Source organism: Trypanosoma melophagium (assembly GCF_022059095.1).
Source record: "Trypanosoma melophagium isolate St. Kilda chromosome Unknown ctg34segment0, whole genome shotgun sequence".
NCBI lineage: Eukaryota > Euglenozoa > Kinetoplastea > Trypanosomatida > Trypanosomatidae > Trypanosoma > Trypanosoma melophagium.
In genome coordinates, this window is record NW_027125171.1 from 341,090 (window position 1) to 364,730 (window position 23,641).

The 23,641-nt window shown below is 41.5% G+C and overlaps 12 protein-coding genes across 13 annotated transcripts; all 12 read right to left on the reverse strand.

Moving 5' to 3' along the window:
* Window positions 1–447: 447 nt before the first annotated feature.
* On the reverse strand, window positions 448–2,859 carry LSM04_006046 (CCAAT-binding factor; the record flags this gene model as incomplete). Its single annotated transcript, XM_067336897.1, has 1 exon — window positions 448–2,859. One exon carries the CDS (start codon window positions 2,857–2,859, stop codon window positions 448–450), a length of 2,412 nt encoding a protein of 803 aa, XP_067188896.1.
* A 666-nt stretch (window positions 2,860–3,525) lies between these two features.
* Window positions 3,526–4,182, reverse strand: LSM04_001878 (Snf7 family; the record flags this gene model as incomplete). Its single annotated transcript, XM_067336898.1, has 1 exon — window positions 3,526–4,182. One exon carries the CDS (start codon window positions 4,180–4,182, stop codon window positions 3,526–3,528), a length of 657 nt encoding a protein of 218 aa, XP_067188831.1.
* A 470-nt stretch (window positions 4,183–4,652) lies between these two features.
* On the reverse strand, window positions 4,653–6,809 carry LSM04_002710 (Schlafen; the record flags this gene model as incomplete). The annotated part of the gene is made up of 1 exon (XM_067336900.1): window positions 4,653–6,809. The coding sequence occupies one exon, from the start codon at window positions 6,807–6,809 to the stop codon at window positions 4,653–4,655; it is 2,157 nt and encodes a 718-aa protein (XP_067188846.1).
* Window positions 6,810–7,176: 367 nt separating this feature from the next.
* On the reverse strand, window positions 7,177–8,661 carry LSM04_006680 (uncharacterized protein; the record flags this gene model as incomplete). Its single annotated transcript, XM_067336901.1, has 1 exon — window positions 7,177–8,661. One exon carries the CDS (start codon window positions 8,659–8,661, stop codon window positions 7,177–7,179), a length of 1,485 nt encoding a protein of 494 aa, XP_067188905.1.
* Window positions 8,662–11,704: 3,043 nt separating this feature from the next.
* Window positions 11,705–13,225, reverse strand: LSM04_008737 (uncharacterized protein; the record flags this gene model as incomplete). Its single annotated transcript, XM_067336902.1, has 1 exon — window positions 11,705–13,225. One exon carries the CDS (start codon window positions 13,223–13,225, stop codon window positions 11,705–11,707), a length of 1,521 nt encoding a protein of 506 aa, XP_067188944.1.
* Window positions 13,226–13,574: 349 nt separating this feature from the next.
* On the reverse strand, window positions 13,575–13,988 carry LSM04_007372 (uncharacterized protein; the record flags this gene model as incomplete). Its single annotated transcript, XM_067336903.1, has 1 exon — window positions 13,575–13,988. The coding sequence occupies one exon, from the start codon at window positions 13,986–13,988 to the stop codon at window positions 13,575–13,577; it is 414 nt and encodes a 137-aa protein (XP_067188918.1).
* A 276-nt stretch (window positions 13,989–14,264) lies between these two features.
* LSM04_002564 (uncharacterized protein) lies at window positions 14,265–15,227 on the reverse strand (the record flags this gene model as incomplete). The annotated part of the gene is made up of 1 exon (XM_067336904.1): window positions 14,265–15,227. The coding sequence occupies one exon, from the start codon at window positions 15,225–15,227 to the stop codon at window positions 14,265–14,267; it is 963 nt and encodes a 320-aa protein (XP_067188843.1).
* Window positions 15,228–15,496: 269 nt separating this feature from the next.
* LSM04_004270 (uncharacterized protein) lies at window positions 15,497–16,459 on the reverse strand (the record flags this gene model as incomplete). The annotated part of the gene is made up of 1 exon (XM_067336905.1): window positions 15,497–16,459. The coding sequence occupies one exon, from the start codon at window positions 16,457–16,459 to the stop codon at window positions 15,497–15,499; it is 963 nt and encodes a 320-aa protein (XP_067188867.1).
* Window positions 16,460–16,925: 466 nt separating this feature from the next.
* Window positions 16,926–18,992, reverse strand: LSM04_002148 (Protein kinase domain; the record flags this gene model as incomplete). Its single annotated transcript, XM_067336906.1, has 1 exon — window positions 16,926–18,992. One exon carries the CDS (start codon window positions 18,990–18,992, stop codon window positions 16,926–16,928), a length of 2,067 nt encoding a protein of 688 aa, XP_067188836.1.
* A 365-nt stretch (window positions 18,993–19,357) lies between these two features.
* Window positions 19,358–20,410, reverse strand: LSM04_000986 (uncharacterized protein; the record flags this gene model as incomplete). Its single annotated transcript, XM_067336907.1, has 1 exon — window positions 19,358–20,410. The coding sequence occupies one exon, from the start codon at window positions 20,408–20,410 to the stop codon at window positions 19,358–19,360; it is 1,053 nt and encodes a 350-aa protein (XP_067188815.1).
* A 393-nt stretch (window positions 20,411–20,803) lies between these two features.
* LSM04_000114 (uncharacterized protein) lies at window positions 20,804–22,450 on the reverse strand (the record flags this gene model as incomplete). Of its 2 annotated transcripts, none has more annotated exons than XM_067336908.1 (1): window positions 20,804–22,450. In XM_067336908.1, one exon carries the CDS (start codon window positions 22,448–22,450, stop codon window positions 20,804–20,806), a length of 1,647 nt encoding a protein of 548 aa, XP_067188805.1. The 2 variants fall into 2 exon arrangements, with proteins under 2 accessions (XP_067188805.1, XP_067188806.1); XM_067336909.1 differs by having other exon boundaries at window positions 20,804–21,310.
* A 910-nt stretch (window positions 22,451–23,360) lies between these two features.
* Window positions 23,361–23,621, reverse strand: LSM04_008859 (uncharacterized protein; the record flags this gene model as incomplete). Its single annotated transcript, XM_067336910.1, has 1 exon — window positions 23,361–23,621. The coding sequence occupies one exon, from the start codon at window positions 23,619–23,621 to the stop codon at window positions 23,361–23,363; it is 261 nt and encodes an 86-aa protein (XP_067188946.1).
* Between the last annotated feature and the right edge of the window lie 20 nt (window positions 23,622–23,641).

A 23,641-nucleotide genomic window follows, 5' to 3' on the forward strand; every position in this document is an offset into this window, starting at 1 on the left:
ATAATTTAATCGATGCATTAAATTCTCAGAATTCTTTAATTTTTCCTTTCTTTCTTTCCTTTTCTTTCTTCTTCTTCATCAACCGTTCCGCTGATATAACAACAGTAAACGCCAAAGGACTCCACGTGTTTAGAGCTCATCAACAGAGAGCCTCCAAATTCCCCTCATTCTTCATTTTCTTTGCTTTCTTTTTGCTCTTGCGCTCCGCCTCTTTATCTCTTGATCTTTGTGACCTCTGCCGTTGGTGCTTACTTCCTTCTCTCCTTTGCTTTCTCTTACCTTTTTTCTTTTCTCAGCTGCATTTTCTTTTTAACTCTTCTCACCTTAGCCGGGCATTCACACACCATGACGTTTCACCACCGCTATCTAAAAAAAAAAAAAAACAAACAAACATGAGTTCTTCTGTGTACTTTTATGCTTATTTGAATGTATACGTCTACTGTTGTCTCACATACGGCGGCGTTGGCGATAGTTTTTTTGTTGTTGTTGTTGTCTTGGGGTGTGTGTTGTTGTTGTTGTTGACGTGGCGCGATCTAACCATGCCTCTTCGCGTTGCCGTTTCTTTGAAATGCCACTGCGATTCAATTCCAGAAGTTCTGCAAAGTCTTCACCCTCCGCCGTTGCCGCACTCTTATCATTATGGCCTCCCAGTGCCATACTGTCTCCATCCTCATCTTCTTCATCCTCGTCTTCTTCATCGAGATTATCATATGCGGCCTCATCACTGCTGCCCCACTCCAAATCCGCATCTGTTCCTAAGGCGTCAAAGTCATCATTGTCGGTATTATCACGACTGGCATCTGAGGCTTCACTGTCAGAGCTAAGTACATCTTCGTCCAATTCGACCGCCTCATCTGGTGTATCGATCTTTGTATTTTTCTTGCCCTTTTTCTTTTTCTTTTTATCATCCTCTTTACGATTCTTATCATTACAACTGCTGCTACTAGCACCATTTGCTGCTGCAAGTGTACCAGAGGGACCAAACAATGAAGCGTCAATGTCAGCCACACGCAATGCAACATCTACTTCTCCACTGGCATCACCCCAAGTAGTGCGCACCTGTGAAAGTCCATCCACAAAACGTTGTCGTTGTACGGCGTAGCGGTGTAAAAAGAGCGCTGATACATCCACTTGTTGGGCACTTGCATTAATAAAGTATGGATCAGAGGCACTGGGAAGATTTGCTCCACGAACAGAACGTCGGAATACAGACATTCCTGTTTTTGCTTCTTTTTCCTCCTCCTTTGGCTGATTCTTGGCATCGACAAACATCTGTAAAAAATTTGGTAATGTAAGTTCATCAAGTGGGTGACTATCAAAAACAATATCTTCATTAAACATTAAAACAAGGGCGAGTTTTACAACGGAAGGGTGGGAATGCCGTGCAAGCATACCTAAAGTCCATGCAGAGTCATTTGTAGCTCGTGCAAATTGTGGTTCACGGTGTTTCACATCGTAGCGTTCCTCATCTGTTGGGATGGGTGCTTTGCGAGGTCCTAAGATCTGAGCACGAACTCGTGGATGGGCCTGTAATACTTCACCAACAAGTAATAAAATAGCACATATAACAGATTCACTGAAATACAAAGCTCGCTGTAATAAACGATGTGCAAAAGCTGCTACACGTTCTTCATTCTTATCTAGACGTAATGCCTTATGTAGCATGGTAAAAAATCCAGTCATTTGGGTATTATGTGAAAGTTGTTTGGGTGAAATTAATAATAAATTGTAAAGTGCCCGATACCAACGATTTTGAAATGCCCCTGTTGCTCCCTTACTGTGGGTAATAAGTTGTAATAAAGAAAGTGTAGCCACACGCTGTGTAAAATTACCAGTATTAGCCAGTACGAAGAGAGGGTTTAAATGTTCTTCCAGAGGTGCAATATCAGTACCAGCATATGGAAAAGCACGACGAAGACCAATGAGAATAGCTGTTGTTACTGTAAGATCTACTGAAGAGTTTACTACAAGTTGACGAAAGAGTGATAAGTAGGTCTGAACACTTTTTAGTGCAAGTTTTCGTTCTTCCTTAGTATATACAAACTGATTCAACACATTTGCCGCATACTTCATTGTACTTACTGGACAATTTTTCATAAAAATTACCTTTTCCAACTCTACAAACAACATGGACTGATGTGTGGAAGATTCTCTAAGAAGTGCGAGAAGGTGATGATAGGCTTTATGGGCCACACCACTGCTTGGGTCACCGAGTTTATCAACCATTAATGACATTGCCACATGTCGTCCTTCTGCCACACTGCACATGAGTTTTCCCACAACTTCCAACCACGCTTCTCGTCGCTGTTGTAGTCGATCTTTAAGCATCGACTCTGCAAGTGAGAGGAACTGCGCGTATGTACGTTTTAGATAGTCTTCAATATACCAGTAGAGAAGTACGGTTTGTCGACTCTTAGGATCGGTGGGAAGTGTTGCAAAGAACTGTGAGACAAATCGCTTAAGTGGACGACGTGGCAAAAGTTTAGGCCAAATAGCAGCGAGTGCCTTAAGTGCTGCTTCATAGTGATGTGTATCAGTTCGTGCAGTGTCAAAAAGTAAATTAAATCCCTCCAGAAAGAACATAAAATCCGTATCACTTAACTTTACAGCAGCGGAGGCAATTTTGTCCGTTGTTGTACCACGTGATAAGAACTGTGCATTATACCAGCGACCCTTATCGGCCTGACTTTGTGCGGTCTCTGCATCTAATACTTCCTGTGCCTCGCGGTACATAGCGTCCATCGCCTCCTTCTCCACACTGCTGTTCGCCACCTCCTTGAGACTGCAGGCACGCAGCGGCAGCGGCCGGTCGTACCAGCGCTTATTGAGATCCAACACGGATTCCACCGCTGCAGACATGTTGCAGTTTCCCCTTTTGTTAGTTTCTTTTGTTTGTATTCCTTTTTTTTTTCGTGTTTCCTTTTTTTTTCCTTGTTTATTTGTTTATTCCGTTGGTTCGTCTCTTTTGTTTCCTTTCCTTTTTCTCTTTTTTCCTTATGTCTACCCGCACTGTAAGTAAGTGGATGGGTGTGTATTCTTGCAATATATAAAGAAATAATTTAAAAAAAAGGATAATGAGATGGTAAAAGAAGGAAAAAGTAGTAATATAAACACACATACATACACAAAGAAAAATATTACATATATATATATATATATGTATAGGTGTAGGTATAGTTATATGGATTGCTGCGTTATGTATGAGCTTTTTTACTTTTTTTTTGTTCCCGTTCTTTTTTTTCTCCCTCTGTTGATACTTTGTATTTGATAGTATTTTCATCTTCGCTCCTCATTCTATCGAATATGAAGATAATGTAATTGAAAGAAAGGTGTAAAAGGGAAAAATGTTTCTCGATACACAAAAAAAAAGGAAAATGAAAACATGGGGAAATCATACTGTGATGAAACGATACGAAACAAACACAGCAAAAGTAAAGAAGAAATAAAATAATGAAAACCACAACCATGGCAATATCACTCAGACAAATACATAATAATAATAATAATAATAATAATAATAAGGCATTACTTCATTGATGCCTTTAATGCTGCAAGTCGTGCATCCAGTTCCTTGTCATCTTCTTCTTCTCCTTGTTGTTGTTGCTGGTATGATGGAATCGATGCGTCTGTGACTCCTACCTTACTCTTAAACTCAAGTCCCACTTCATCCATCACCTTTTGTATTTCAAGTTCAGTTTCATCCTCTTCTTCTCCCTCATCGTCCATAACATCATCAATAGCGTCATTCATCATCTCTTCTTTCATTCCCATCATCTCATTTTGCTTCTCAAATTCCCGCATCACACGCTGCATCTCGGGTATATTCATTTTGTTATTCATACTACGCATTGCCTTGGCTACTCCTTTCATCGCCGTTGCCATTTGTCCCGTTGACTGCATTGTTTGAATGCGCAGAGCTACACCTTGAATCTGTGTGCGCATGCGATACATCTTCTGCTGGTATTTGCGTGTACGTACGAGATCACGAGCCATAATGCGAACAGAGTCAATTTGGTCTTGTTTCGCCATGCGCTTCATATCCATTACAATCTTACGTTCTTGCGTCTGGAGTTTAGTTCGTTCACGATCAATCTCGCGAACAGTTCGATCAAGACCTCGTTTATATTTTCGCATCGCCTCCTGCGGCGTCTCGCGATGAAAGAGATCTCGAATGAAAGACATTAATGAAAAGCTAATGTAGACGGTATGGGTTTCCCCCTATTCTTTTTTTCTTCTGTTTATTTCTTTCTATTGCTATAGGTATTGAAAAAATATAAAAAAAGGTATTAAACCACCTACGTCTCTTCAAATCATGTGAAGAATAGCAGCAAAAAGCAATAAAGGGGAAAAAAAAAACGGAAAATAAATAATTACAAAATCAAGGTATTTCTCATCAGTAATAAACATAGAAGATACTATATATATATACGAAAAAAAGAAGCAATAAATAAATAAAAGGAGCGAAACAACTCCCTCTACTCCCTTTTTTCTCTTTGTTATTAAAGGTAGGGGGAGGGAGGAGTATTTAGTTAACCGAAATCCATTTCCTCCTCCTTTTCCTTCTCGTTTAATCGAATTTGATGGTGATAATATTTTTATTGTTGTTCCTGTTCCTGTTGTTGGTGTTGATGTTGTTGTTGAAGCATCGATAACTACGGTAGAAGATTAGCGATACGACGGGCACAAACAACAACAGGCATTGGTACCGTACTTGCAAAACCACGCATATACGGTACAGAATGACGAGATGTCGAATAAAATGGCGCCTGTCCACGTCCTACTGTAATAACTGTAATAACACGATCTTCATCTGACCCTTCTTTTTTATCTTCATGTTCTTTCCTCTGTGATTGTATCTGTGGCTGCTGTTTTTTCTTCCACCAATCTTTTGGCATAGATGTTGGTCGATCTCCAATGACTGCACGCATTTCCGTCAGTTTCACGTTATCCTTCACCATTGCTGGGCAGAATCCCGTTAATCGCAATTCACGTAATGCCTCTCTGTTGTGTCCAATCACCTTTCCATCATCTGTAACACCAATTAGTATTACACCGCCTAGAGTGGAGGCCATAGCCGCAATGGTATTGCGAATGCGTTCCAAGTTCATAATACCCATACGTGTTTTCCGCTGATTCTCCATACTTTCATTCACATCTCCCTTGTTAAGTGTAACATCTGTTTCCTCTTCCCACTTGTTGATCTTTGCTTTAAACTCCACACATGTACCTTCCACAAGTGTTGGGATTTCATGTGGAGAGGACACAGTCACTGGTGAACGCCCGTCTTTACCGCGTGCCTTCTTAAGATGTACAGAAACTGTATCTGTTAGCATAGCGAACAGACGATCTTCAGCGGTCATGGTATTATTATTATTATTATTATTATTATTATTATTATTATTATTATTATTATTATTATTATTATTATTATTATTATTATTATTATTATTATTATTATTATTATTACTAATACTACTACTGCCATTACCAACTCCACTTTCACTTCCTTTTCCTCCTGTTGTTATTGGCGTTGTTGATGATATTAATGGTAATGATGATGAGGATGAGGATGAGGATAAGTATTTATTATAACCACGAAGAAAACGTGCACAGCTTTCCCGCACAATATGCAAAACATCTCCAAATGTCGTAAGAGTTTCCATATTATTGTGCTCAGCAACTGAGTCTGACGCATTGTTGAGAACGTCAGTAATAGCAGCATCCTCAAATGTAAGAGAAAGATGTTCCGGTTTGCATGTAGCCGCACCATAGCGCTTACAATACACCTTGTGCGCACGAAGTGTTACTTGTACACGTTGATTAGATGGAATATGTTTTAATGGTCCCAAGTCATGTGCTGTTAATTCCTCTTTATTGAGGAATTCTTCGTTATCTTCATCTGAAGCATTACTCCTCATACGTTTTCGTATGGCTTCCGCAGTGGATGCCAATACAGATGGTATCCCCACTCGACTAACAAGAACCCATATTGGTATTGTCTGATCACCTTGTACATGTGGAACGGCAACGTAGGCGTACTGTGATGAAAGTGCAACCACACGACCAATGATTTCCATTCCGTGTACATCCACGTGAAGAATACGTTTCTTTTCCTGATGTATAGCCATATCAATAACACTCTTTTCACCCTTATGATTATTGTGGTTCTTGTTCCTGTTATGCTCACCTGTGGGTTCACGCCCTTTTGAGGACGTTTTATCCGTCCAATGCCAACTACTCTCATTAAACACACGTGCCGTTAACCATGCGGCTATTCTCAATCGCCGCCGTGTGTGTGCGGCCTCATCCCCACTCTTTTCCTCCTTTACCCGCCTGAATACTTCTAATACTTCTAATTCTTCTTTTTCTTCTTCATCTTCCGATTCTCCTCCGTGTATCGAATAAACATTTACAGTGTTTAACGGACGCGTTGAGAACTTCCCATTCCCTTCCACAGAATGTGGAGATGCGAAATCGGCACAAAACCGCACGGTTGGTGTAATGTGTACACGTGCCGTTCGCCCATTATCGTCCGTTAACAACAACTCCGGTGGTGTTTGTGTGTACTGCAGTGGATCCAGCGGTGGGTACACACGCGCTACGGCTCGATCTAAACAAAGAAGAAACGCATCCCGTTCCCGTCGACTCCACTCCTTTTCCGTTTCTGCTGCAACTTTACCAGGAAAAACCCGCAGTTGAATAGTAGGAGTTTCAGAGCCATCACGGGTATTCGCCGCATTGGCAATGAGAGTGGCAAGCGTCACTTCCGTTGTTATTGTGTGGAGATAAGAAATATCAGCGTGGATCATTGTTGACACAAGCGAAAATGATACTGTTTGCTTCTGCTTCCCTTTATATTTATGTCACACAGTAAACCTTACCGGTCTCTTTTTTTTTGTGTATTGTAAAAGACGTATCAAAAAGATACGAAAAAAAAAAACGAAAAGAAAGTCAACACATGTTTGGGGGTTCATATTTAATAATAATAATAATATTATTATTATTATTATTATTATTATTATTATTATTATTATTATTAGTAGTAGTAGTAGTAGTAGTAGTAGTAGTAGTAGTAGAAGTAATAATAATAACAGTAATTACAGAAGGATATAGATATTGTTTCCCTCGTTATATTATTTACACACAACTAGTGATAGTATATTTATCTTTGTGTTTTCAAACGAATTCTGCCGAGAAGGCGTCTCTTGTCTCAAGATACCGTGATAAACGACTCTTTGCGTACTCGAGGAAGTTCATATCCAGTGTTGAGACCGCCTCCTGTAATAACGCCCAAATACCCCAACTAAGATGTGAGGCCAACGTAAGTACTTTCACGAGTTGCACCCAATGACGAATAATTTCCTTTTCCTTCTCTTCGTCCTCTTGATTTTCTTCTTCTGTTTCTCCTTCGTATTCGTTTTTCTGTATTTCCTCTTTCTTCGTATTTTTTCCTTCAACTCCATTGGTCCATGAACTGCAAAGGAAAAAACCATCTTGTCCTGGTATAATATCCTTTAGTTCTCTACGTTGTGCCTCACTCTGATGTTTCCGCAGTTCCTCACGCATGGCTTGACGATAGAATGCGATAAACCGCTCCATCACTTTATCTGAAGGAAAGTAACGTGCATAGTCACACTCAAGCCCAGTGTACTCGTTAAAATGATTCGCAATATCAAAGAGAAAATAATTCCGTTGGACGTAATCGAAATCAATAATCTTAAGTGATCCATTCTCCGTGTGACGCATAATATTAGCACTAAGAAGATCATTATGGCATACACTCTCTCCTAGACTTGGTTTTAATCTGTGCAACAACTCACACATCCATGGCGCCTCCTGTAATATTTGTGTGGCTACTGATTCATACTCCCCACGCTTCTCTACAGACACTTTACTTATAATACCATCCGACATCATCATCTCCACCCATTTTGTCAGTGCATGCAGAGTGTAGTTCGTCTCTCGATCAAATCGACATACATCAAACAGACTTGTACTACTATCATTATTACTACCACCAGCATCAAGAGCAGGGCCAACGCTATCCCAGTACATTCGTTCCTCTTTTGTTAGTAGTGGTCTGTGATGATCACTCCTAGACTTTAGTGTGGCCCGCACCTGAAAAGAGGCGAGTTCACATGCAATGGCATGATACTCCACTGACATTTCCGTATACGGCAGCGCCTGATATTGGTTTAGAAACTGATAAATGAGAAAATTCGTCCCACGAACATAAGTGGGAATAAAAATCGATTGGTAAAATAACTCACTCTCGCGTGATATGACACGATCGGTCTCTTTACCGAATACACGGAAAACAACAGAGTGTAGAGGATAAGATGGGTGATATACACGGAATAATTCATTTGTAATACCACCAGAAAGACGTTCTACACAAAGATTATCAGTTTTCACACCATTTCCATTTACTTTACAATGTACATTACCATTTATTACATGTGAACAATGTGATTCCCGATGTTCTTTATCTTGTTGTTTTTGTTTTTTTTGTCGCACATCCTCTCCATTATGTATGTTATTTTCATCGGGAAACAGCAAATGTGTACAGTACTGCAATACTACTTCCACCAATGCGGCTCGTCGCAGTTCGGATTCCTCAGGAATTACACGCTGCGCAAACACAACTTTTGTTCCTGTCATGCTATTACCGGAAATACGTACAATAAAAATAAAATAAATAATTAATTAATTAAAACCCTAGATTGGGAACAAACTACTGAATAGGACCCTTACTTTTTTTCTTCTTCTCTTACTTCTTTCGGTTATATCACTAGAATCAATAATAATAACAATAAAAACAAAAAAAAAAACGAAGAAAGAATGCGCTAATAACACATACAAGCATACATAAGACAACAGAAAAGCAAAAACACATATAAAAGAAAAATATATATCTAAAGAAAACCAAATATATTTTCTATTTACATATTTATTTATCACAGATTTAACGCAAAGAAAATAGCAAACTGAGCAAAAATAAAACCAACTACTAACATAACACCTACGATACATACGCCTCTCAACACGGCATTCATGGTTCCCTGTACTCCAAAGCAACTACAGCCCACGACAATAGCCATCACAATGTGTACATGAATTATTGGCGTTTTTTTTTTTTTTTAACCCCTTGTGTCTTTATGGGTTTTACCCCAACGGTACGGCAATCAGCTTCTCACCGTAGAGCACCAAGGTTGCTGTCTATGAAGAGCGGTGCTTGAGAGAAAAATCCCTTCGTTTTGTGGGATCCTCAAGCTCTTGTAATATTTATTTTGTTATTTTTGGGTTTTTATTATTTGAGTTTTGTTATTTTCAAGTTTTGTTTTATTTTATTTTTATAACCAATCTATGAACAGTAAACAGCCTACGAGAGATTCTCTGCTCCCACCGTCCTTTCCCAGAGCCCGTCGGCCACTCTCCTTTTGTTATTAATTTTTGTTATTTTGGGTTTTTTAGTCAATGATTGGGCCTCAATAATCTCCTCTGTTTTCTGTTGCTTGTTGAGGACCGCGGCAAGCGTCTCTTAAGACTAATCCTGCCAGGGATTCCATAGTCGAGCTCGTCGCTGGCCTTAGAGGGGTGTGGAGGCCTTAGAGGGGCGGAGGAAGGAGGCGTAGGGGTTCTGGACCGCGAAGTCTGCGGTATCGTATAGTTCCGCTCCACTGCCAGAAGGAACTGGGCCAACTGTTTAGAAAAGCACAGCTTCTGGAGAGGGATATCTGTTATAGCATACTGTATTCGCAATGGGCGAAGGGCGGGGCAACTCAAGAGATGCAGTGCTGTTTCTTCGCAGCCGGTGCGTTGGCTGGTATGCGCGCGAATATGCTGATACCCGTGTTGAGACATGCGGTGTTGTGTGAGGCCTGATTTGCTCATGCATTGTCTGTTGCATGTGGGGCAAATCAGGGTCGCAAGGTCTCTGATGTTCTCGCCCTTGCTTCGAGAGGATTTGGTTGCCCCTTTGGCAGGCATGCCTTCGCCATGGTGAAAATTTCTGCAGTGAAGGCATGTTGGCGTAGAACTTCTTACACATACCGCACTGTACCTTGCCGCGGTCCTCACTTTCCGGTAGCGACGAGTCTCGCTGACGTTTCTTGTTTCTGGGAAACGTTACCTTTATCGTAATCGGCAATATCGGAGTTCCAGGTAGGCGTTTAAATTTTTTGTGGCACGATAGAGCTCCCATGTTACCGAAATCCCTCAGACAAAATTCACAGCGCAGCGATGCTGGCTGTGGGATTAACTGCGTGCCGGGTACGTCTTTGCTGGGGTCCTCAGGATGGCGTGCTCTAATGTGGGCTTTGAGGCCTGTTTTAGAGCGCGCTATCATTTCACATTTGTCACGTGGAAATGCTGATCCCTCTGGTATTGGTTCATCTGCTCTTGGGCGCTTTCTTTCAGCGGGAGGGCATTCTGCGTTGTGCATGTACCGTTTCGCTCAGCAGTAACTTGGTACAGGTGATACTGCTGACAGCACGTCGACAAGTGCCCCAGGACCTTCTTGGATTCAGTTCTGCCCCAGCACGACGCGGCTGGTCCCGGTGCTGTACGACGCCGTAGTTTAAGCGCCAGCGAGTCTCCTAGAAGAAAAACATTCCTAGCTCTTGGCTTCCTCCAGCAATAAGAAGCGCTGGACCTTGACACCACGTTGAGGTGGCCGGCGTCACCAAGGTATTACCACCATAAAACAGTAATTTTTGAATGTCTGTTATAGGGCAGAAAAAAAAAAGAAAAAATCATACGGAGGAAAAACATTTAAGCTTCATCTACCCATAAAATAACCTTTCATCTTTTTTTTCTTCGTTTCCTCTTCTAACAAAAGAAGGCACTTCTCAATCGGGTTCCAATCCACTAAAATTGGAACCTACAAACTGTTTGGAGTGCGGATGAAACAGGTATAGAATAATACATGATTAGAAACATAACAACGGAAAAGAAAAACAGGAGGAGACATTGATTACGCCAATATTCCTGTTGAAGTTTGACACATCTACCATACTGTAGAAGAAAAAAAAAAACAAGAACTGCAAGTCCTGCTCGGAGTGTAGAACTCAGTATAGCAAAGAAAAAAAAAACATAAAAAAAAGAAAATCATAGAAATAGAAATAATACGTCGAAAGTATCCTGAAAAGCAAGCACGTAAAACTTAATTCGATGTTCAATTCTGCTTAGTATTCGGATATTGGTGCAAGAAAAACAATAATAAGAAAAGAAACCATTAAAACAAAAAAGCAGGGTTAGGTCTTGTAGAATTCTTTCATGACACTGCTTACAGCAAACCACCCATTATTCACGAAACTTAATCACATCTAAAGAAGTACGCGAAGTTGTGGTGTCATTGAGTATAACAGCTAACAAGTCTCCCTTTTCGTACGCAAATGGAGGGAAATAAAATCCAAGAACCAACAAAATCATTCTAACACCTAAAATAAAAAACTCCATATTAAAAGCAATACCTATGGTGCAAATAAAATACAAAAACAAAGGATACTAGAAAAAAAAAATCCACATCTTGATTTCCCACTTACTCAAATTAGATTTTTTTCTTCTTTGGTGTAGGGGAAAAGGGAAGGGGAGAAAGGAGGACACCAAATTGAGAACCAGTGCCAGAGCTTCACATACTTGTTATCATTAGACACACACACACACACACACACACACACACATGTGTAGAACATCACAAGGGTCACACACCACGACATATACGTGCGACAGTACTTCTCTGTGCGTTATCTCTGCGCCATGGCCCCAAGTCCGCAACATCAATGGAGTCTGACACGCGTGCCACCTTTACAGAGAGCGGCTCTAGCTCAGTGCAGCTGTTGAGTACATAGCACAATGCCTTGTTGCATTCTCTCTCTTCTTTAACTGCTTCTTCTGCGTATGAGATAAGGGAAAGTCGCCTCGGCGGTCGGGGTTTCTTGACGATGCGTTTACGCGTGTGAAGCATCGGCATTTCTTCTATTATCTCCTGGTCAGCTTGAAAGACGGGTGAAGCATCTGCGATGGATGCATCAAACAAAGTTCCAAGCGCCGCACTTGATACCGCGGCAGGAGCGTCACCAAGATCAAAATTAACGATACGTGAACTACGAACACTCTTCGCAAAGGCACGAGGGGCAAAGCTTGCGCTTTTAATACATGACCTGGAGGCGTTCAGACGTGATTTTAAAAAGGCAGAGCGACTTTGATTGAACAATTCATCCACGTCGTCACATGAAAGAACCCAACCGTCCTCAGGTAATCGATCCATACTAGTACCGAATATAGAATTTAAACGTACGGATGCATTACCATTTAGCATTATGCTGCGCGCGAAGGATGCGCCCTGATCCCTACGAATTGCAGCTCTTCTTCGTAGTCGAACTATCACCAAATAACGACGTCCTACTCGTTGTACAAGTTTAACAGCGCGAAGAAGCCTCGCCCGCTGAAGCTCCCCCCTAGAACGCCACCAACGACTAAGAACAATAGCAGCATGGCGTCGAACCCTTAAGGAAAGGAACTGCGCCGGCATTCGGTAAGGAGTCTTGGGTGCTTCAGGCTCTGGATATGCGGTTGATAACGGACCATGCCACTGAGACATGGGCAAGGGTGAGGTTGAAGGCGATCGATTAGGTATCAACGAAATCAGTCCTGGTGGGCTCACAGATCGATTTGTTGAAGTTTCTAGAGACACTGTGGTGTGTTGCAAAGAGGGTCCCCAAGATATTTGGGTTCTTTCACTTCTAGATTCTTTTTTTTCAACCCTCTTATTTCCATCGATATCATCGGTGCCAGCTAAAATGTTTTTACTATTATTATTATTATTATTATTATTATTATTATTATTATTATTATTATTATTATTATTATTATTATTATTGTTTTTGAAGTTGATGGAGTTTTTGTTATTACTGTCAGTCACCTTTTTAAATATCGGATTGTTAGCTTCTCGAATACTACATCCAGGACCCACTGAGAGGTTTCTTCTTCTAGGTTCCAATACGGGTTTATCCTTCCTGTTGTAAAAGCCGCGCGATTTTTCATGGAGCCTCGTAGTTATCTCTTTCGGTGTAGTTTTTTGCTCCAATTTAGGACTCGCAGAAGGGGTAGAAATCACCGGCTTCTTTAGTATACTACCTGACCGCAGTGGGAAGCAAGTACCCCCAGCCTTGAAGGAAAGATTACGACCCAAACTCATTGCGGTGGAGTCTACCGGCTGCATTACCACTATATATTGAGGGGAAAAAAAAAGAATAAAAGAAACAAATAAAGAATAAATAAAATTGAGCAAAAATGTCATCTCATCATGTTCGTTTTTTGTTGTTTGAAATAAGCGCATAAAAGATCGCTTATGTCCTTTCTTCACTATATGCACCTCGAAAGAAAGAATGCACACACACACACAGTTGATGCAACAAATGTATCTTTCTTTTTCTTTTTCTACTTTTTCTATGAGTGTGGTAACGCACCATAATGATTCTTTATTGTTCTCGTTCCCTGTGTTTTTGTTTCTTTTTGAGACAGTGAAGAAAAAAAGGGTCCGTTATTTTTTTTTCTCCAGCCCAAAGACATCAGAGCTCCTTTACCATCTCATCAAGCACCAGCCTAACAAGGTTACGTATGATCAAACCAACATCACTGTAATTCGCAAGATGCGTCAATACTTGGTGTTTTAAGCGACATGGCTTCACACCGTTACACAACTCACGGATTTTACGATATTCCTCGGGGTTATTATCCTTCAAGAATGATATGACATAAATGTCCTGTGGTTTCACTTGAAATAGATCCTGTAGTGTACGGTACAATGCATCCCGGTGTGATGCATTATGTAAAATAGCTATTGGTTTCACTGACAATTGACACCGGTCCAGCAACGCCGCACAATCACGCTGCAAATGGTCCACTAGGGCATCTGCTGCCCCACCACACTCAGGGTCGTCATACGTAAGAAGAACTACAAGAACTCGCAAAATTACAGTCATAAAAGGATATGTTTACAGCGATAACTCCCTCCTCTTTTCCTCTTCTCAAATCTTCCTTCAGCCTGCTTTAAACAAGAAATACAAAAAGAAAGCAAAAAAAAAAAATTAATAATAATAAAAACAAAAAAAAAAACACTCTTTACATCAAGGTACGAAATAAGAATTGCGGGACAACTGTCAATTTGGTTCCTTTGTAGAACGACACAGTAAAATACGTAAATAAATAAAGTAAAAAGAAAAACATAACATCGAAACCGGAGAACTTCAAGACAGAACTTAGAAGAGCCCACCCATGCCGAAGTCATCGTCATCCTCCTCCTCTTCAGGCTCAGCAGCGGCAGCGGGGGCAGCAGCAGCGGCCGATTCCACGGCAGCGGCAGCACCACCACCAAGGTTGCCCTCCAGAGCGGCCTGGCGCAGGTTCTTGCCGTCATACTCGTCGAACTCGTAGTTCGTGGCCACAGAGGCACCAAGGAGCGTCTTGAATGCGTCCACGAGCATGAGTGGCAGCGTAGCAGCTGTCGGGATGCCTGCACCAAGAGACATGGCGGCGATGTTGCTGATACCCTCCATCAGGTACTTCTCCACCACAGCGTCTGTGATGGAAAGATCCTCGCGAAGGAACAGCACACCACGGTCCCACACTGACTGTACCTCAATCTGGTAGTAGAACGGAGAAATGTCAAGCTTCTGCAGCAGAATAGCCGTAGAGTTGTCGACCCTGTCGCCAGTGCTCAACACCTTCTTGTCGCTCACAATTTCCACAGTACCCTTGGAAATCTTCGTTGCAATGTTCAGAGCCTGGAAGAAGGAGGTTGCCTTGGGCTCCATACCGGTGTTTCCAGCGGGAATAATGACATCGCATGGAGCGATGGCACCAACACGGGCAGGGGCTTGCACACGGTGCTTATCCAGAACGTCTGTTATCACTGAGATCTCCTCGTTCGTGAAAATCATACAGGTGTTGCCGCGGAGCAGGTTCAGCTCGTCACACTTCTTCTGGAACAGCTTATCGGTCTCCGTCGCATTCTTGCTCTCCGCGCGATTGCCCACAATTTTCCTCTGGAGAGTCTTCTTGCCCATCACAAGCTCACCCTTGCCGCGAATGTCGCGGCGCACATCGTGCACCTGCTGTGAGCGGACGTTGTCCATCAAACAGAACAGCACACGGCTGTGCTTGGTGAGACAACCGTTGATGCGGTCCTCGTAGTCCCGCTTCGCCTGGGAGATTGAGGGCATGGTAAAAAGCGCTTAAGGCCCGGTTTCTAGGAGTATATATATATATATATATATATAAAGTGGTAGACGCAGAGGAAGAAAGAGAAATAAGTAGGAACATCGGAATAAGCACAAGAAGGAAGAAATAAATCTTGAAGCACACACACAAAAAAAAAAATAGCAGTACGGAAAAAGACGAGAGAAAAACATCACAAAATACAAAAATGAAATTTGAAATAAAAAAGAAAAACGAAAAAACACTCGAAATATCGGAACCTTTGTGAGAATACTTAGAAGAGCCCACCCATGCCGAAGTCATCGTCATCCTCCTCCTCTTCAGGCTCAGCAGCGGCAGCGGGGGCAGCAGCAGCGGCCGATTCCACGGCAGCGGCAGCACCACCACCAAGGTTGCCCTCCAGAGCGGCCTGGCGCAGGTTCTTGCCGTCATACTCGTCGAACTCGTAGTTCGTGGCCACAGAGGCACCAAGGAGCGTCTTGAATGCGTCCACGAGCATGAGTGGCAGCGTAGCAGCTGTCGGGATGCCTGCACCAAGAGACATGGCGGCGATGTTGCTGATACCCTCCATCAGGTACTTCTCCACCACAGCGTCTGTGATGGAAAGATCCTCGCGAAGGAACAGCACACCACGGTCCCACACTGACTGTACCTCAATCTGGTAGTAGAACGGAGAAATGTCAAGCTTCTGCAGCAGAATAGCCGTAGAGTTGTCGACCCTGTCGCCAGTGCTCAACACCTTCTTGTCGCTCACAATTTCCACAGTACCCTTGGAAATCTTCGTTGCAATGTTCAGAGCCTGGAAGAAGGAGGTTGCCTTGGGCTCCATACCGGTGTTTCCAGCGGGAATAATGACATCGCATGGAGCGATGGCACCAACACGGGCAGGGGCTTGCACACGGTGCTTATCCAGAACGTCTGTTATCACTGAGATCTCCTCGTTCGTGAAAATCATACAGGTGTTGCCGCGGAGCAGGTTCAGCTCGTCACACTTCTTCTGGAACAGCTTATCGGTCTCCGTCGCATTCTTGCTCTCCGCGCGATTGCCCACAATTTTCCTCTGGAGAGTCTTCTTGCCCATCACAAGCTCACCCTTGCCGCGAATGTCGCGGCGCACATCGTGCACCTGCTGTGAGCGGACGTTGTCCATCAAACAGAACAGCACACGGCTGTGCTTGGTGAGACAACCGTTGATGCGGTCCTCGTAGTCCCGCTTCGCCTGGGAGATTGAGGGCATGGTAAAAAGCGCTTAAGGCCCGGTTTCTAGGAGTATATATATATATATATATATATATATATATATATAAAGTGGTAGACGCAGAGGAAGAAAGAGAAATAAGTAGGAACATCGGAATAAGCACAAGAAGGAAGAAATAAATATAATAAATGTAAATATAGAAAAGAAAATATCGACGGTTAAGAATTAGTTCAAAGGCAAAATGGAATATGTAAAAAAAAACCTATGTCTAGAGGCTAGAAGAAAGAAAGGAAAACCCGTTGATCACCACAAGTAACACTGTTCGGTTCTTATGATTCTCGTTTCATACTCCTCTATAAACCTTCTAGAAGGAACGTGCAATAGTAAGATATAAAGAAAAGAAACTGTGAATACGCAAAAAAAAAAAAAAATGGAAATGTTAAAAAAAAGAGGATCTCGGATAAGCAAGAATCTTTATTGTTCTTAACAACAAGCATGAACTCACTCATTTTAACCACCCCAGCAGACTGTGGGTACTAACTTTTTCGTATTTAATTCGTCTACCAGTAGAACTCTGAACAGAACGTCCTTCATTCTTTTTGTGTGACTCCTTTCCCAAACTAACACTGTCTGAACCGTGGCTTTCCCACTCAATGGAGGTGGAGAGAGAAGGCAAGGGCGAACACTGCAGTGAATGTGAACTACTTGAAAAGTGTTCTTCCTCACTCTCAACTCCCTGCTGAAACAGTGGCAGCGGAAGTGTTAGCCTTTGCGGCACAACCTGACTATTTACTGCTTTCTCAAAACAATCACTTTTTTCGAGTGAACCCCTTCTTATTTTCAATGTAGTAGATAGCCCACTGTTTCTACGACTCGACCGGTCGGAATCGTGTGACTCCAACTGATGCACTACGACCACCGGTGAGCTAATGCTCCGCGAACTGGGAATGGCAAGAACGACAGTGTCTCCAGTTTCATTCATACAATTAAGTGTACATCGCCTACCACAATTGGTACTCCCAATCTTGTACTCGTATTTTCCATTATTACTGTAATGGTCATCATTATTGACTTCGGAGGTATCATCATCATCATCATCATCCGTGGCAAGTTCAAGACGAAATTCACCATTTCGAATTGTCTCTTTTCTCTTGTTATTGTTGACCCGTAAGGAGTTTGCCGGTGTAGTACCTGAAACAATAATTTTTACATTTGTATCGCTATCAACTTTTTTGGTAACATTTCCATGTGTACAACGAATCCTAGAATGTGACGAGTACATTTCCAAACTTCCCTCCCTGGAGATAATTACATCCTCATCTTCATCGTCTTGCCCAGCAAAATCTTGAAGAAAAAAATCATGCTGCAGTAACTGATCTACAGTAAGTCGATCTTCTGCATTTACTTGGAGGCAGCTGCGAATAAAGTCCTGCGCGAGTAATGATAAATGTGAGGGAATAGGTGGTGAATTTTTAGCGCTTGCAATGGCATAAGCTACACCCTGCGCGTTGGTTCCAGCATGAAACGACCAAGGGACTCCGGTATCATTTGTCATTTCAAGACAAAGGCAACCAACTCCCCACACATCTGATTTTGCCGTAGCCGGTTCCCCACGACAAACTTCCGGTGCCATCCAAAGTGGTGTTCCTCCACCTCCCAATGTAATATAGGGTAGGTTTAAATTCTTACAGCAACCAAAGTCAACAATTTTAGCAAAACCTTTTTCATCTAAGAGAACATTAGCCCCCTTTATATCACGATGAATAATTCCATTTTGATGTAGATGTTGTAACCCCAAAAGAACCATTCTTATATATCGTTGCATTACTGATTCCTTAAATCTTCCCACTGATGATCGTAGAGATTGAATACTTCCGCCACTGATGTACTCCATTATAATATAGTAAAAATGTCTGCTTAGCCGGGATCCAAAATAACGAACACAATGTGGATGGGGTGGAAGACTACTTAATGTACCAATTTCTCTATCTATAGCCTTTGCATTGGTATCACGTTTAATTTCTTTTATTGCAGCAAGTGTGCCATCGGCAAGAATAGCTTGATAAACCGTACCAAATCCACCTGAACCAACAACTTTACCACGTTGAAAGCGAAGAGATCGGGGTACTCTATTAGCTGAATATTCATCTCCTGAACTTGCGCTGATGTACGCATTACTCTTTCCCCAACTATTGGATCCTGGTGAGTTCACGCTGATGCTGCTATTCCTAGCTGTTAAAACTCCCGTTCGGCTTGTCATATGTGGACCGGAGCCTCTTGCACTAACCTCCTCCTTGAAGGGTGTAATGTGCTGCATACTCGTGATACGACTTGTGTTGCTTCGAGGAGACAGCATAACTTCCTCTACCTCTGCTAGCCCACCACTATTTAAAGAAACACGACGATATACAACTTGACGTACTCCAGAAATAGTAGTGGAACTACGCCCCGGTGAGGGAGGTAATGGAGGCAGTGGATCATTGAAATCAACTCCTGAATGGGGATCATGATACTTTCTCTTGTCTGTGGTATCCTTCTGCGGAACGCAAGGAGGTTGAACAGTTGTCTCCATTATTAATAATAATAATAATAATAATAATAATAATAATAATAATAATAACGCTAATTACTATAATGTGAGCGGAAGGGTATCACACTATCTTTCCTTTTACGTTATTTTTTTTTTATTATTCCTCTTTCGCAACTTCTCTTATTTTGGGTGCTTTGAATCAGTATTCTATCTTATGAATACAATAACGTGCCAAAAAAGCCAACAACTCAAATGGTCACTAATCAAAACAAGAAGAAGAAAAAAGATCATCAAATCAATGTACATAATTCTCATCAAAAATCAAAAACAAAACTTCTTACCAATATAGAATTATTATTAACCTAAAACATATTATCTTTTAGGTGGTACATTCACAAGAAGAATCACTAGCACTTTCTATAACCCGTCTCAACAAGTTTATCTGCCAATTCGATCATACTGGCATATCCACAATTATGAAGTAATTTAACCTTTTGAACCTGAGACATTATTTTTTTTAGTGGCCACTGATTCTTTATCAGCAAGCATTTGCCAACTGCTGAACGTTGAACATATTCTCCGCGATTCCTTATAGTCAAGAATTCAATAATTTTATTTGGACAAGGAGCATCTTTGAGTCCCATACGACAGCGGCGGACAGGAAGCATTAAAGACAACGGTAGCTTATCCTTTGGATGAGAATTTGGACCGACCCATTTATTCGTTTCAAGTTCGCCGTTTGCATTTAGCATGCCAATATGCATATGCGCTACAGGTGCATTGGTATCAAAGCAATTCAATGGATCCGGTAAATCATCACGGCGATGAAGTTGAAAGGTATAAATCATACGAAGCTTCGAATCAAATTTTGTAACATCTGGGTTATACCAGCGAATACACGCTCCAGCCTCCCAAAACGGCGCCAGAAACTTATGTATCATGGTATTAAACTCCTCTCGAGTACATTCCAGTGAATTTGCTCTACATGGCGACGTACTATTTGGTAATAAAACGAAAAAATCAAAGTCGTCATCCGCATTTATAATAGATCCAGCCCGTGAGATTCCAATAAGACTCCCCTCATCCATCCACCATGGCAAATTGTTAAACTTCTCCTTGAAGATCTTGGTAAAGAACTCAAGGAACTCCAGCAGCCTCGGATTATCCCGCTCCGCCGGCTCAACGGGGCACTGTTTGCGGTCGTACTCCCGCGGCACCGTGAGGTCCACCATCGCCCCCGGCTCCTCCATCAGGCACACACGCGGAACTCCAACGGGTGTGAAAAGGCCGGAGGACGCCGCCATACACTTGGAATCCACCGGTCCAACTTCAACCACACGGGTCGCAGGCTGGGACCAACCACTGGAGAAGGTCATCAATAGAAGGAGTACCCACAGCAAACCCAACAGGATGCCCAATCTCGTAATACTGCATAAATTTAACCGGTGTACACTTCGCATCTTATTAAATATATTCATATTATATATATATATATAATTTGTCTTACACCAACTGCCGTTTCCTTTAATTGAGCTGGAACTCGATAAGGGAGTGCCAAAATCAAGAAGTCCAACGTTTCCGAGACCTTCTATAAAAAGAAAGAAAACTCCCTGTTATTGAAATATATCAATGCCTATGAGTTAAATATGCGCAACCCAGAAAATAAACGTGTATTATTTCCTAAAACCAAAAGGAAGGGAAAAACAAAAACAATTCAAGTCCATACAAATGAAAAAAAAGTAGGTAGGTCAAAGTGTTTACTATACATATGTGTTATACTAACTGCCTTATAATAGATATTTTTTCTTATTCTTTTTTTTCATTGGCAAGAAGTTTTTAGACTACAGAGTTTGTCAATAAGACTGAAAAGGTAAATTATATACCCCACTTCCTTGTTGCAGCTGTCGGGGATGTTGTGGCTGTTGTAGTGGGTGGTATTGTTGCTGTTGATTATGATGGTGATGAAACTGGCAAACTGAAGAAAGTTGATGGGGCGAGCTATTGTTGTTACTCCGCCACAAAGATGAGGCAGAATGTGGAGTCAATGTAACAGGGTCATAGTAGTAATCTGATACTGAGGGAGATAATCCTTGATGCTGATGTAAAGCTTGTTGTTGTTGCTGTTGGTATAGTTGATTTTGATCCTCTTGTTGAATTTGTGGTTGATAGTGTTGTTGTTGTTGTTGTTGCTGCTGACGGTGAAGAAAGAGAATTCGTTGTTGTTTATCCTCTAATTCTCTCAAGAGACGCAGATGTTCTTCTACTTTCACCTCTTCGAATTCCATCTTTTTACGTTGCATATCTTCACGGTGACGTACTCTCTCCTCCAATGCTGAAGTCTCAGCCATCAGTTCTTCCATTAACTTATTCCTACGCCGTTCCTGCTCCCCCTGTTCTTCTTTGGCCTTCTTCTCGGCTTCCTCCTTTCTTCGCTTCTCAAGACGCTGACGAAGAATTTCTTCTTCTGCACGAACATGTTCATACAATTGTTCACGTTCTTCTTCTTCTCGTTTTCTCGCCGCCTCAGCTTCTGCCGCTCGCATCTCATCATAACGCTGCAGACGCTGACGCAGCAATTCTTCTTCAGCCTCTACATGCTCAAAAAGTTGTTCGCGTTGTTCACGTTCCATTGCCTTTTTTTCTTCTTCAGCCTTTTTCCGCTCAAATTCACGCTCTTGGAGTCGTTGACGAAGTAGTTGCTCCTCTGCCTCAATATGTTCTAACAATAAGCCACGTTCCATCTCGCGTTGTGCACACTCCTCCTCACGCTGCGACATACGTTGTCGTATCGAACTTTCCTCCTGCATAAGACTCATGTATCGTGATTCTAACTCTATATCGCGTTGTTTCTCTTTCTCCTCTTTACGAAGTCGTCTGTTTTCTTCAATCTGTTGTCGTAGTTGTTCTTCCTGTTGTCGCAGATACTGCACCTGTTCTTCCTTTGCTCTTAACTCTCTTTTTTGTTCTTGTTCAATCAAGGCAATGGCCTGCTGCCTTAGGACCTCTTCATTGGCCATAGAATATTCACCTCTTGAGTTGCCCTCACTCTTCCGCGCAAATTCACTTTCCAGTGCACGTTTTGCTGCATTAACAGCGGCAGCTTTTGCTTCTCGCTCCGATTCCAAACGGTGTACTTCATCCAACCATAATGAGGTGGTTGCGTCCACCCATTCCGCAAATCGATTATACGATATATGTACTTTACCCCGTTCCTCCGACTCCTCTATCTCTAAGGCAGTAATCATTGCACGGATCTCAGGTGATAGTTCTGAATTTTTGATCTGCTTTAACGCCTCTTCGCAGTCTTCCAAGACTGATTCCCTTTCTTTTTCTATATTTTTCCGTTGACAATACTCCTGAAAAACTAAACGAACGTACAATTGTCCATGTTTTGAGAAACTTCGAGAGGCAACTACAAAATCCATTGCATCAGTTCTCTCCCGAACTAGGTCACCTTCTAGTGGTGCCAAAACAACAGGAGCAAGCAGACACTTAACCATGTCACCACTTGTCTCTGAAGAACGTGAAACAGGTGAACTTACGGTAGAAACACCTTCTTTCCGAGTTAATAAAGAGAGAATAGGCCCGATCTCTTCATGCAGGGATTCACACCAATCTGAACATTTTACCTGCAACGTAAAGGGAACTAAAAAGATGACATGTGAGGTAGAACTTGTTTTTTTTCCTTTCTTTCTTACTGTATACTGATAATATTCTTTGGGTATTGATTTGTATTGTTGATATTACCACTGTAAACCCTGTTGTACCCCTATACTTTATGATTGTTTTTTGTTTTTTGTTTCTTACCAAGAAAAAACAAAAAACTGTGCAACCAATGTAGTAGAGGAATTGAGGTGCACTGCTCGTTATCTAAGCCAGTTGACTACCATCTGTGTAAAAGTCCATGTATGCAAGAAATAAGAACAAAACAAAGACCTTCAACACAAGTCCAATGATACTAAAAAAAAAAAGAAAAGAACAGAACAGTAAACCAGTTTCTGATCAAAATCTCCACTTCAAACGAAAAAAGAAGAACCTCTTAAGGGACAATAATAATAATAATAATAATAATAATAATAATAATAATAATAACGCTAATTACTATAATGTGAGCGGAAGGGTATCACACTATCTTTCCTTTTACGTTATTTTTTTTTTATTATTCCTCTTTCGCAACTTCTCTTATTTTGGGTGCTTTGAATCAGTATTCTATCTTATGAATACAATAACGTGCCAAAAAAGCCAACAACTCAAATGGTCACTAATCAAAACAAGAAGAAGAAAAAAAGATCATCAAATCAATGTACATAATTCTCATCAAAAATCAAAAACAAAACTTCTTACCAATATAGAATTATTATTAACCTAAAACATATTATCTTTTAGGTGGTACATTCACAAGAAGAATCACTAGCACTTTCTATAACCCGTCTCAACAAGTTTATCTGCCAATTCGATCATACTGGCATATCCACAATTATGAAGTAATTTAACCTTTTGAACCTGAGACATTATTTTTTTTAGTGGCCACTGATTCTTTATCAGCAAGCATTTGCCAACTGCTGAACGTTGAACATATTCTCCGCGATTCCTTATAGTCAAGAATTCAATAATTTTATTTGGACAAGGAGCATCTTTGAGTCCCATACGACAGCGGCGGACAGGAAGCATTAAAGACAACGGTAGCTTAT